Genomic DNA, 13217 nt, shown 5'->3' with positions numbered 1-13217 from the left:
TGAACATGTTTTCGTCTACCGTTCCAATTCAATTATCGGCCCGACTGGATTATTTTTTTAGAAAATAAAAGAGAACCCTGAATCATGCGCATGGACCATGACAGACACAAAGGAGGCTCATCAACTGGCGCCCTGTACTGCCCGCGACAGAGCTGGTTAACAACGCGGTCTCTTTCCAGGCCATGACTAGCAAGTGTATCGCAACGGCCGGGATGCCTCGGCTCTTCTTCGCCCGAGCCAAGCCAGCGCTCTTCTTCATTCCACGCGCTCGTGTGGTAGGAGGAGGCTGGAGAGCGCTGCTACGGCTCAGGGGAATTCGCCGAAAGACACGAGCTCATCAGTCAAATCGGCCACCGGGAGCGCGAGGAGACCAATCAAATCATCACGTTCCGTAAAAGAGAGAGAGAAAAAACCCATCAATTCGTCGCCGCGCTGTCTTCAGTCGGATCGCCCGGATACTGTAGGAGATCCTGCAACTACGGGTTCGACAGCGACGACACGGGAACTCCCCAGCGACAGCCAGGGACTTCAACCGGACGCCGAGAGCGAGCGTTCGCTCGCCGCCGAAGCACGACGGAACTACTGGAGCGGCAGCCCGTGCCGGAGGCGGTCGCGATTTCTGAATCAAACAGGCGTGCAAGTTGGGGAGGCCACTTGCGGGGAGGCTGGCTGGTGGACGCGCGCGCGAGAGGAATGCGGGCAAGTTGGGCGGGGCGCGCGCGTCCCTTTCCGGAGAGCGCCAGTGGGTGCGCCCGCCCGCCCAAGTTGCGCGCACGGGCGTCACTGCTGATCACGAGCCCCGCGACCGGCCCTGCTACCCCGGCAAGCCTGGAGGGCGGAGGCCCTCCCTCCGTTGGCTGCCCGTACGCCCGCGTGCCGGCCGGCCCCACCATTAAACTATTTGGCAGCCAGCCTAGTGGTGGCGCTGCCCCCACCGGGAAGGCAGGAACATGCGGTGCAAGTGGGGGGCCGGGGCGAGCTGTTCCGGATTGAAGGAGGGACTGGGGCTGGATGGATGATGGCTGGTCTGGTCGCGGCTCACGAGCGGCGGCTGACCGGCGGTGCGCGGGTCACGGCTCGCACAGGAGGGTGGGTAGGGATGTGGCTGTTGCTTTGTTCGGATTCTAGTTGCCAGTTGGCCTCAGTTCCGAGTGTCCAGGTACGTCTGTACAAGCCGGTTCAGCGTCCTGCCTGTTTTTTTCCCTTCCTTCTTGCTCGTTGTATGCCATCGACGTTGTTTTTTTTTTTGAGGGTGTGCCATCGACGTTGTTTCCCTCTCCCCTCTTTGGACTCTCTCAACCGCTGAAGGCCCCGTGCAAAGTGCAAACCATCAAACGACCTGCAGGCCTGCAGTGACCGCTAGATGTCAGGCCCATGACAGCCCAAGTCCAGCAGCCCCTCAGATGGGCACTCATGCTTGTTTAAATGGGCCGGCCCAATCTACCCGCGTCCGCCCCGTCGTCGTCGATCCGGTTCACGATTTCGCTTCTGTTCGCGTCACCCGCACGCAAGCGGTGTTGGTTGCTTAACTCTTTGTTGTTTTGGCCCATTCAACATAGAAACGAGTGACCCGCGTGGAGCCCAATAGCGGTTCAGTAGCCCAATGCAGCCATACCCATCTTCTTCCTCCTCGTGTCTTTCCCTCGGCTCAGATCGAAACGCCATGGCGGCCGGAGACACAGGGCAGGGAAGATTGGCTGATTCGTAGCCTGGAAGGTGAAGAGCAGGGGGTATTCGTCGCAAAACCAAGGTACCTCGCCATGCCGATTCCTCCGCCCCTGGATATTATATAGTTGGAAAGGAGCAAATTCCACCGAAAGGCCCAACGGCCCAAATTGCAGTCGGTCCCCAAATGCTTCCCCGTCTCCTCCCGCACCGCCATCGCCTCCTTCTCCAAACCCTGCCCCGGGCCGCCGCAAGATATGCGGCCGAGGCTGACCTCCACCAGAGGCTATGCTCCACGTCTGCCGCGTCGAGCCCAAGCCTGTCGATATGGCGGCGAAAGAAGGAGATGGGGAAGGAGGGCCTCATGGCGGTGGCGCAGCTCAAGCGGCTCGCGGCGCTTCCCCCGGTCGGGGGCCACCCGCGCCTGGAGCAGTTCATGCGCTCGCACGTGTCGCGGCTCCTCCGCACCGACCTGCTCGCCGTCCTCGCCGAGCTGCTCCGCCAGGATCACGTCATCCTCTCCATCAAGGTTTTTCACTCCCATCCCAGTATATAAAAGCCGCGCGCTCTACTGTCTAGTTCATGACTAAATGTCTACATTTGCTTTACAACTGCTTACCGTGTACAATGATTGACTTACTGAAAGGACAGCGTGCACTTGCTGCGTGGTTTAAACTTTGAATTGCAAAATGGGGGTCTCAATGCACCTGTTAGGCCGAATCTGAGGCACCCATCGTGCATTTTCGATTGTCACGCAGTCAGACTGTTTGTATACTGGAGTAGGAAATGGTTGTTCTCATGTGCTCTTTCCAAAATCAATTTTGACATGAAAAAGCAGAAAATAGGATTAATAAGACCGAGCAGAGGAAGTTGGATGTAGAAGGGCCTTAGGCTAAACGTGGTCTTCTTCTCTGCCGTGATTCTTCACCCTCCATCCTGTTATTGGCGAATTGTTCATCTCCTTTAACCATTTGTTAGAATTCATGCGTATGTCTAGCAAACACTAGTTGTATCATTTTTTCTTTCTTGAGTTGCACAAGCATAGACTTTGTGCTTGAATTGTGTTGTCATATGAATAGAAGAGCAGGGATTTTATGTTTTTAAAGCTATGTCTATGTAGGGGTGGTAAAGGGCCTCAAATTTTAGCCTAGATAATCTAAGGGCTGGGCCCTAAAAGGGCCAGGCTCTAATTTTATACAATTTTGAGTTAAAAATATTAAGGGCCAAGTTGGATTGTGAAGAGAGCATTAGGGCCGTGATCCGCCTATGTCTATGCGCCATATTGCTTATAATGTAATACAAGCGCAGTTCATATCACTGACTAGTGACTACTGCCTTTTACTTGTTTCAAGGCCTAACTAGTGCCCTTAGCAACAAAATTGTGATGCCTTCAGCATTCCCTCCATTTGAGTTACCTGCTGCTACAACAAAATTAGGATCTAGTGAAGGCTGTTTGAGATTCTTAATTCCTTGTGAGCATACTGTAGAATGTTGTCATGTGAAGCTACTAGCTACCTACGGTAGTACTCTTTTGAGCATCTGTGCTATTTTGTTTGAAACCAAGCTGGCATGTGTACTTATCTTAAAGCAGGACAAATCAATGGCTCTTTACTGTCCAAAACTTTAATGGCTCGTTTTAATTTTTTTATTAAACAGTAGGGGCTCATTTTAAATTGGGAAACATCCTACAAGGTCATCTTGCATAAAGCTTTTCTTTTGATTGATTGCATCTTCTAATAAGCCGTTGAAATGATTTTGCAGTGTTAAATAGCTTACTTGATACAACTTATAATATTTGAAAACATTTCTTCAGCATAAATAGTTTGATCGGTCTTATGCTGCCTTTGTTTTTACAAACTGAGGACCTGCTGGGGTTTAACTTCTAACGATTGTAATAGTCCAAAAACCCAGAACTTAAAAGTCCAAAAACCCAGAACTTATTCACATTATTTGGTCTCAAGTATACAATAACAACCAAGCTGCCATACCATAGGCGTAGACGTAGTCATGTAGATTAGAAATGAAACCCAACAAGAGCAGCATGAGGCCCAGAAGAATAAATAAATAGTAACATATACTAGTAGTAAAACAGTGTTCAGTAGTAAAGGATGTTTGATCATGGTTCTGGCATGTGTATTACTAATTTCTATCCAGCCCTATCCAGTGACAATTCTTTGCCTGCAATCCATCCTTTCATGCCTCCTTTTACAACCTCCTCCAATGCAAAACATGGCAGATCTCAACCTCTCCTTGAATCGTACTTATTTGGTCCCCTAAGTATAGGCAGATTATTTTGGAATGCTGGCCTCTAAAATTTGTTTCTCAGACTTGGATGTCTTACATAATTTTACTCAGTATGCTAAAGTCGGAAAGAGTTACTCCATCTACTTAATCGAGGGTACATAATGTGGCTTGGTCCTGCTGATAGATCTCTCCTGTTGCCATTCACTACTTTTTCTTAACCTCTGGGCTACTTAGTTCTTTATGTTCATTTTTTTGGTATATTTAGGCTATTTTAATTGGAGAATGATTTGTCAATTACATGAGTGCCTGTTGAGGATTTGCCACCCATTAAGTCGAAACTGAGGTTTTGCCTCTCTTTTCATGCTGCATGATATTATTTACCATTTTCCTTTATTCCATTTTTGCTTTTCACTTCTTTGTTCTCTTTTGGCCCCAGTTGAAATTGAACTGTACTCATATGTCCAATGATCATGAGAGTTGACAGGCTTGATAATTATCTTATTTGTATATAATAAGCAGTGCTTTTAGACAAGGCCTCTAACCTAAATGTCTATGATGAGTCCAAGTCGCTGGATACGAGGCAGGCAAATTTATATGAGGTAGTTCAGAAAAATATTTATTGAGTTGATAGCCTGAATGAATTCTCCTATCCAGTAGATGAACTAAGAAACGCCTAATCATCTAAAGAAATCTCCTAGTCATCTTTCACCTGTTGTCACTATGATTCCTTGACTCGAGCCAAAGTGACTAGAAAAAAGTGAAACTCTCAATTTCATTGACATGGCTAATGAGTGCCAATCCTCAATTTCGCCTTTTATGGTTGGGGACTGTGCCCAGCATTGAGATGCTCCTACATATGTAGTTATTGCTTGTAGAGTTGGGTGTTTCCGGAAGTTTGGTGTTTCTTGAGCATAGTAGCATCCAATGGACAACACACAACAGCCAGTTCCATTTGAAGTTTGGCATAGTCTTTGGGATGATGAAGTATTGATTTGTTGCTGCAGATATATGGTGTTGTGCGGAAAGAAATCTGGTACCGCCCTGACATGTACTTCTACCGAGACATGCTGTACATGCTAGCAAGGAACAAGAAGGTTGATGAGACGAGGCAGGTCTGGGCAGATCTCAAGTCTGAAGACGTGCTATTCGATCAGCACACCTACGGCGACATTGTGAGAGCCTTCTGCGATGCCGGCTTAATTGATCTGGCGATGGAAATCTACGAGGACATGAGAAGCTCCCCCGACCCACCCCTGTCGCTGCCGTTCCGTGTAATCCTGAAAGGGCTGGTCCCGTACCCCGAGCTGAGGGAGAAGATAAAGCAGGATTTTCTGGAGCTTTTCCCGGATATGATTGTATATGACCCGCCGGACAGTTTGTCGGATGTAGATGATGAGTTCAAGTTTAAGTTTTGATGAATATACGCATCCCTACGTTCTTGCTTCAATGCTTCCTGGAGTTGAATTTCTAAGGTCTACTGCGAGTGTGAGACTACAATCAATAAACCAACCTGATCAACTGTTCATTCTCTTGCTTCTATGAGTGGAGCTCCAGCTTTCTTCTCCTCTGTGTATCATGTTTGTTAAGCTCCATCTTGAGAATTTAGGTCCTGTTTGGATCCCATGGGCTAAACTTTAGCCGCTAAAGTTTAGCCCAATGAAAGGGCTAATACCTGTCTAAATTTTAGTCCCGGACAACTAAAAGCATTAGCTCATTAGCTTTCAAGGAGGAGCTAATACCCTCTAAAGTTTGGCAAAAGACACCTTTCCTGCAGCCCCTTTCCTGGCAGCCAATGTCTGATCCTACCCAAGAATGGTATACTGCTGCCCCTTTCCTGCACTGCAGTGCACTGCACGGCCGTGGTCACCTCTTCCGAAGAGCTGATGGTGACTGGACGGACTGAGACTGACTATAGACTACTGCAACCCAGAATCTGAGGTCGACTACGGAATTTCGTCACCTCAGTCACCTGGTCCTGGGCTGCCGTCCTCTTTCCCGTTCCACCAGAGTCCCGGAGTCGCCGCTTTCGATTGCCCTTTTCCGTCCTCCTTTTGAACCCCCTCGTCGCCGATCCGCTCGTTGGTGCATGGGTATCAGCACCTGCTACTGCTCGGCTACTGACCGTTGGCGATGCAGCCCGGATGGCAGGCAGGTCAAACCCACAGACACAGTGGATGGAAGCATGGGCACTCGGGCTGACCGAGTGCTGTCTGCCCCGTGCGTGCCGACGCGCGCGCGCGCCTGTGCACATTCCTCCAGTACATCATGGCTCGGCGACCCAGCGCGGCCGTGTGTGGCTGACAAGACCCGGGCAAAATCCCGTCGGCTTTTTCCGTTGCGGGACGAAGACGACGCCTTCTTCAGTTCTTCCCCGCTGACGCGCCGGGCCCCTGGCGGCCGTGGGGATCCACGCCCAGCGAGCCGGCAGGTCGAGCCGAGGCCGAGCGGGGGCAGCCTCTCATTTTGCCGGATCGCTGCCTGTTCTGTCGCCCTCCCCCTACACCCCCAAAATCTCTCGCTCCCGGCGCTTGTTAATTACTGCCGCCATTAACTCCCTCGCTGCTTTCCACGTACGGGCGCACGTGCTCCCCCGCTGTTCCCCGCGCCGCGGTCGCTGACCCGGCGGGCCCCACCGCCGGGGGAGCTAGCTAGCCGTTGGGCGCCGGTGGGGACACACCACGGCGCAGGACACAGGACAGGGTACAGCCGCGCGGCACTATTCTGTGTGGCTTCAACTCCTGCCGCCGGCCGCCGCTGCGGCTGCTGCTGCACTGAATGGGGAAATGATCGGATTCTCCCCGCGCGCCCTGTCAGGCGCCCGCGACCGCAACGTTCAGGTCTTCAGGACGAGGCGGTTTTAAAACCTCCCATCGTCTCCTCCGCGGCAGCCGGGAGGAGACTGAGCTAGCCGTTAGTTAGCGGATCTGAGCTGAATCGGGTTAGCAACTAAATTATTCCCTCCTTTTTTCCCCCTCTGGCGTGTACCTGCGACGCTTATATAGAGCGCGGTACCATCGCTTTCCCCGCTTGCAGAAACCAAGAACAGCTCGCTCAAAAGTTCGAGCTCCTCCTAGGTAGGAGCTGTGGCATTGCGTTGAGCTAGATCGATTAGATTAGGTTCTAGCTAGAGCTAGCAGCTTGGCTGGAGTAGAGTAGCCATGGGTGTGCGGAGCTGCGGCCGCGACGGCATCCGATGCGATGCCGGGTCGAGAAGGGAGCGGCGAGGTGGAGTGTCGCCGCTGCTTCTCCTCCTCCTGCTGCTGCTGGCGGCGGCGGCGGCGGTGCCGGCGCACGGGCAGCGCTCGGACGGCGTGGTGATCGCGCAGGCGGACCTGCAGGGGCTGCAGGCCATCCGCCAGGCGCTGGTGGACCCGCGCGGGTTCCTGTCCGGCTGGAACGGCACGGGCCTCGACGCCTGCTCCGGCGGCTGGGCCGGGATCAAGTGCGCCGGGGGCAAGGTCGTGGCCATCCAGCTCCCCTTCAAGGGCCTCGCCGGCACGCTCTCCGACAAGATCGGCCAGCTCACCGCGCTGCGCCGGCTCAGCTTCCACGACAACATCATCGGGGGCCAGGTGCCCGCCGCGATCGGCTTCCTCCGCGAGCTCCGCGGGGTGTACCTCCACAACAACCGCTTCGCCGGCGCCGTGCCCCCGGCGCTCGGCGGCTGCGCGCTCCTGCAGACGCTCGACCTCAGCGGCAATTACCTCTCGGGGAGTATCCCTTCCACTCTCGCCAACGCCACTCGCCTCTTTAGGATCAACCTCGCGTACAACAACCTCTCCGGTGTCGTGCCGAGCAGCCTCACTTCTCTCCCCTTCCTTGAATCCCTTCAACTCGGCAACAACAATCTCAGTGGCGTCATGCCGCCCGCCATTGGCAATCTCAGATTGCTCCACGAACTTTCCCTCGGTAGCAATTTGATCAGCGGAAGCATCCCTGAAGAGATTGGCAACCTCTCAAAGCTCCGAAGTTTGGACCTTTCTGACAATCTGTTAGGTGGTAGCCTCCCTGCGTCACTTTGCAACCTCACTTCGCTAGTCGAGCTCAATCTCGACGGCAATGACATTGGAGGACACATCCCGGAATGCTTTGACGGGCTCAAGAACCTGACCAAGCTGTCCCTGAAGAGGAATGTTCTCGACGGCGAGATTCCGGCCACCGTCGGGAACCTCTCGGCACTGTCACTGCTCGACGTGTCAGAGAACAACCTCACAGGTGAAATTCCAGCCTCCTTGAGCGGCCTTGCCAATCTCAATTCTTTGAATGTGTCCTACAACAACCTCTCGGGGCCTGTGCCTGCGGTTCTGTCCAACAAGTTCAATTCCACCTCGTTCGTTGGGAACCTTCAGCTCTGTGGGTTCAATGGCTCTGCCATTTGCACTTCCGCTTCATCTCCGGTGGTGTCGCCGTCTCCTCCGCTGCCTTTGTCGGAGCGGCGGACACGGAAGCTCAACAAAAGGGAGCTCATCTTTGCAGTGGGAGGCATCCTCTTGCTCTTCTTGCTCCTGTTCTGCTGCGTCCTCCTCTTCTGGAGGAAAGACAAGAAGGAAAGCTCATCTCCCAAGAAAAGTGCCAAGGACGCGACGACCACCAAGACTGTCGGGAAGACCGGCTCTGGCGCAGGCTCAGGAACTGACGGCGGTGGTGACGGCGGCGGCAAGCTGGTCCATTTTGACGGGCCGCTCTCGTTCACGGCGGACGACCTGCTGTGCGCGACCGCGGAGATCCTGGGGAAGAGCACCTACGGGACGGTGTACAAGGCGACCATGGAGGACGGCAGCTACGTCGCCGTGAAGCGGCTCCGTGAGAAGATTGCCAAGAGCCAGAAGGAGTTTGAGGCGGAGGTCAACGCGCTCGGCAAACTCCGGCACCCCAACCTCCTCGCCCTCCGGGCCTACTACATGGGGCCCAAGGGCGAGAAGCTCCTGGTGTTCGACTTCATGCCCAAAGGCAACCTCGCCTCTTTCCTCCATGGTAAGCTCACTTGCTCAGTACAATCAATGCTCGATCGTGTGGTTTTGCTTCTTTGCGCTTACATTGGTGTTGCTCTTGCATCGCAGCTCGTGCGCCGGATAGCATCCCGGTGGACTGGCCGACGAGGATGAACATCGCGATGGGCGTGGCGCGGGGGCTGCACCACCTGCACACCGACGCCAACATGGTGCACGGCAACCTCACCAGCAACAACATCCTCCTGGACGAGGGCAACAACGCCAAGATCGCCGACTGCGGCCTGTCGCGCCTCATGAGCGCGGCGGCCAACTCTAACGTGATCGCCGCCGCGGGCGCGCTCGGCTACCGCGCGCCGGAGCTCTCCAAGCTGAAGAAGGCCAACACCAAGACCGACATCTACAGTCTTGGCGTGGTCATGCTCGAGCTCCTGACCGGCAAGTCCCCGGGGGACACGACCAACGGCCTCGACCTGCCTCAGTGGGTGGCCTCGGTCGTCGAGGAGGAGTGGACCAACGAGGTGTTCGACCTGGAGCTCATGAAGGACGCTGCCGCGGGCTCAGAGACCGGTGAGGAGCTGGTCAAGACGCTGAAACTGGCGTTGCATTGCGTTGATCCTTCGCCACTAGCGAGGCCCGAGGCGCAGCAGGTCCTTCGGCAGCTTGAGCAGATCAAGCCCTCTATTGCGGTCTCTGCCGCCTCGTCGTTCACCGGTGAGCCGAGCCATACTACCGCGACCGCCACCAGTGTCACCGACGAGACCAGATCTACAGTTACAGAGTAGTCAGCCTCTTGCAGACTGAAATTTGCAGTTCTTAGTTACTTCAGTATCTCAATAAGTAGACTTCAGAGTCTATTCATTTTTTCTTCAGTCTGTACATACAGGTGTAGGAGGCTAGGAGAATTTTGGTTGCGATGTCATTCTTTAATTCCTGAATTCATTTATATCTGCCAGAAGCACTCCTTGTTATCAGAAGATGATTTGGGATTGCTGGCTTCTGATAAAGTTTGTTGATTCATTACTTTTCTGAAATGTATTCCAATATTTTTTTTCTCTCAAGAAATGTCTGGTTTCTAATGACAAACTTGTTTCTGAATCATTTTTTTTTTGTCATCAAGATGATAGAAGAGAAAAGGTGAACATACACCAGTATGTTCTCTATTCTAAAACTATAAAGGGATATCTGATGCAACAGTTTTTGTTTCTGTGCGGCGTGCAAATGCTCCAATCACCTGCTACCTAATTTGCTAATTATGCACGCTATTCAAACCTCAACCAGGACGAACTCTGATGTGGCAAAGTGTGTTTGGTAACCTGCAGACTTTAAGGTTACGGAATACATGTAGTTCTTTTTTTCTTAGAGGAACATGGTAATTCTTTTTTCGTAGTAGTTCCTCAACAGTGCAGTTACTGTACCTTTGTTTCTTCTTCTTTGAAAACCAGCAGGAGCACTGCTCATTCATTTTAGAAGGGAATCAAGGAAAGTTTTACACAGATTGTATTACAAGAATTGGGGGAAAATTCGAATCTCAAAAAAGCACACATCTATCTTTCAATCCATAGATCGCCACTGGCCTGCTTCCGCAGCGCCATTTCCTCCATGAACAGTGAAAAACACCTCTCCCGACTGTCGTCTTTTTTTCCCATCGAAAAGTCATCAGTTGCCTTCTCTAAAAATGTTCCATGAAGGCGGCTTTGCTGAGTTTCTGTCTTTTGTCTGCTAAGCAATGACTTACTATCCACTGATTGTAGATTTCTTGTATGATCCATGCAAACTTGTGATGTGCCGACCTTGTCGTCCATCTCCTGGGCTGCTCTTGCGTCCAACTGCAACCTGCAGGTAAGTAGCAAGACGGAGTTTAACCCTTCTCTGAGTGCTCGGTGACGTGAATTACAACCCCAGAAATTAACGTCACTGTCAACTTGCCACCGGACTAGGTCTGAGAGTTACCTGCACATTTGGCTATATCTTCTTACAACTGACGGTCTGCACTATTGTACCACCAGTTCAATGCTTACCATTACTGCGTTGTGTGAAGGAACAACCTATCTGAAGTTGGAGTCCAGAACATGCCTACTGAATTCATCAACCTTCCAAACTAAAATAGGCGGCCGAGACCTATCTGACTAGGAATATGGGAAATTTTTTTAGAGTTTTAGGGTAAAGCCCCAGCCTTAACATTGAGGAAAAGACCGTTTCAGCGGTTTACAGCACTGCGGAGCAGAGCTCCAACAAGTCACATTTTTAGCTCAGGAAAAAACCACAGAAAGAACGGCATCGACAACCGCGTGTACTGGCATAGATCAATGGTCCACAGTCGGTTGCGTGAAATTCTAGAGTCAGAATCCCAGGTTTGCACCTAACTCCACGGCGCAAACTTGTACTACATTGTGATAGGCTGCCATTGTACTAAACGGCATTACTACGGTATACCGAAATGACTGTGGACTGTTGATCTAATGCCATAGTTTTAATATTTATTTTATATATTTTAAATCAGATAATAGAGGATTAGATCTAACTTGCATGCATGATTAGTTGAGAGCTCAAATTTCTGTTTCTTTTTCACGTGACGTGCCGGCCATTGAATTGAGACAAGAAACATTTTTTATCCCCTCCATACACGTGACATACCCAACAGATTGCATGTAATGTTTTTTTTTGCCATCATGTGTTTTAACATAAATACATGATGTATCATGGATATCATGCAAAATTTAGATCTAGCATGATTGACACGATTGAGCCTTTGTACATGTGAGCGTAACATTTTTTTTCTTTTTCTTGGGGAATGACACGAACATGATTGGAACCTTTGCATACTTGAGTTTGCATCATTTTTTGTGACGTATGAAGGAGCCACCGTGAGTTGCAAGGCTATTTATTTTGGAATGACACGAGATGCATAACTGAACATTTCAAGATCTAACTTGATATGTGTACGACAATTTTCCAAACAAGAGAGATCGACATGTAACAAATGTGTCTAGCTACCAGCATGTAACAAACGTGCACACAATTGAATCCTAACAGAATAGGGGATACCGGGACATCGAGATTTTCATGCATGCGTACATGCAAGCCCCTGCTATGCATGCGTACATGCAAACATGCAAGCCCCTGCTAGATCCACGGAAGCAGCATGCAGGTTGTTAGGATAGACGGCTGATTTTTTCCCATAATTAATTAGTTATTTAGTTTGTTTCTCCTAATATTCAAGGCTACGATTTATTTGAAATCTTACCTCCTAAAAGGTAATCGGAGTACCGTAGCAAAGCCCTGTACTAATTCATTGTCCCTGTTGCTGGTCCTTGCCCTCATGGTCCAGCAAATAGCATTGCACACACACCATTGTGCTGCTGTAAACAACAAACGGGATGGAATGGAGTTAATCAAATTGGAACTCAATTCATTGGTACTTCAAGTTTTAACATGGCCAGATCTCACAAAACCTAGACGAAAACACCCAGTACATTTAAAGTTTGTTTATTGTAGGCAGCCAGATCGAACATTTGAATCCTTCATACTGAAGTGATCTGAAGATGGACTTCGTCTGCTGAAGGCTGATGCATGTTTCTTTCGATGGTACGAAGATGAAACTGGCGAAGATTAGTTAATTGCTGCCAGCAAGAAATCGATGCGAAGTGAGTGTGCTAGCTCAATGACCCTAACTAATCATATCACACCTGCGTCGCCTCCTGGCCACCTAATCGCTGAAAGCTGAGGAATTGTTCGGTTGGAGTGGAAAAAGAAGGGCCAGATTGACTTCACTTTGTCAAAGAACATACTAACTCCTAAACCTACAGTGCGGGTTCAGGCTCTGGAGATGTTCTGCTACTGCAAAGTCATGTACTTGCAGATTTCTATAGTCTGAGGCGTTGCATTTTCCAACAGAAATGGTGCCTGGAGTCGCAAACTTTCTTGCTTTTCTGTTTTGCAGTTCCTTTCAGAGTTTCAGTCCCAATCTTCTTTTGTGATACATCATGCATGTGCTGTTTTTTTTTTGTTCTACTTTTGCGAGGAGATTCATCGGTTCATTACTTCTTTCACACTACAGCTGTGTATTTTCCAATAGTCATATTACCCAAATGCGGTATAAAATTCAGTCCTCACATCTGCTGAAGCAGCAAAGTACATTTTCTCAATGGCAACTGAACACAACTAGCGCCCTGGCAAAGCTAAACCCTGCTAATTTTTTTACCAGCAGAAAGAAGCAAAAACTTTTTTCTTGCTTGCTCTACCATCTTGGCTGACCTGAGTTAATGCAACCTTTCTGCAAAAGCATCCGCAATCTGAATGATGATCCCTATAAACCTTGAAATATCCGCAAAAGCAACCTAGAAATATAAACAACAG

At 50.3% G+C, this 13217-nt stretch overlaps 2 protein-coding genes across 3 annotated transcripts; both read left to right on the top strand.

Annotated features, from left to right (window-relative positions):
• The first annotated feature begins 1025 nt into the window (after positions 1-1025).
• On the top strand, positions 1026-5436 carry LOC112873710 (pentatricopeptide repeat-containing protein At1g62350). Of its 2 annotated transcripts, none has more exons than XM_025936734.1 (2): positions 1026-1159; positions 4914-5436. In XM_025936734.1, exons 1-2 carry the CDS (start codon positions 1100-1102, stop codon positions 5322-5324), a joined length of 471 nt encoding a protein of 156 aa, XP_025792519.1. In that variant the 5' UTR covers positions 1026-1099; the 3' UTR covers positions 5325-5436. The 2 variants fall into 2 exon arrangements, with proteins under 2 accessions (XP_025792519.1, XP_025792518.1); XM_025936733.1 differs by lacking the exon at positions 1026-1159 and adding an exon at positions 1620-2194.
• Positions 5437-6745: 1309 nt separating this feature from the next.
• Positions 6746-9892, top strand: LOC112878142 (probably inactive leucine-rich repeat receptor-like protein kinase IMK2). Its single transcript, XM_025942561.1, has 2 exons — positions 6746-8883; positions 8970-9892. The coding sequence occupies exons 1-2, from the start codon at positions 7068-7070 to the stop codon at positions 9641-9643; spliced, it is 2490 nt and encodes an 829-aa protein (XP_025798346.1). The 5' UTR covers positions 6746-7067; the 3' UTR covers positions 9644-9892.
• The last annotated feature ends 3325 nt before the right edge of the window (positions 9893-13217 follow it).

This window comes from Panicum hallii, chromosome 9 (genome assembly GCF_002211085.1).
Source record: "Panicum hallii strain FIL2 chromosome 9, PHallii_v3.1, whole genome shotgun sequence".
Lineage (NCBI taxonomy): Eukaryota > Viridiplantae > Streptophyta > Magnoliopsida > Poales > Poaceae > Panicum > Panicum hallii.
The sequence above is the reverse complement of the archived record's forward strand: the minus strand, read 5'-3'. Positions and strand labels throughout refer to the sequence as shown.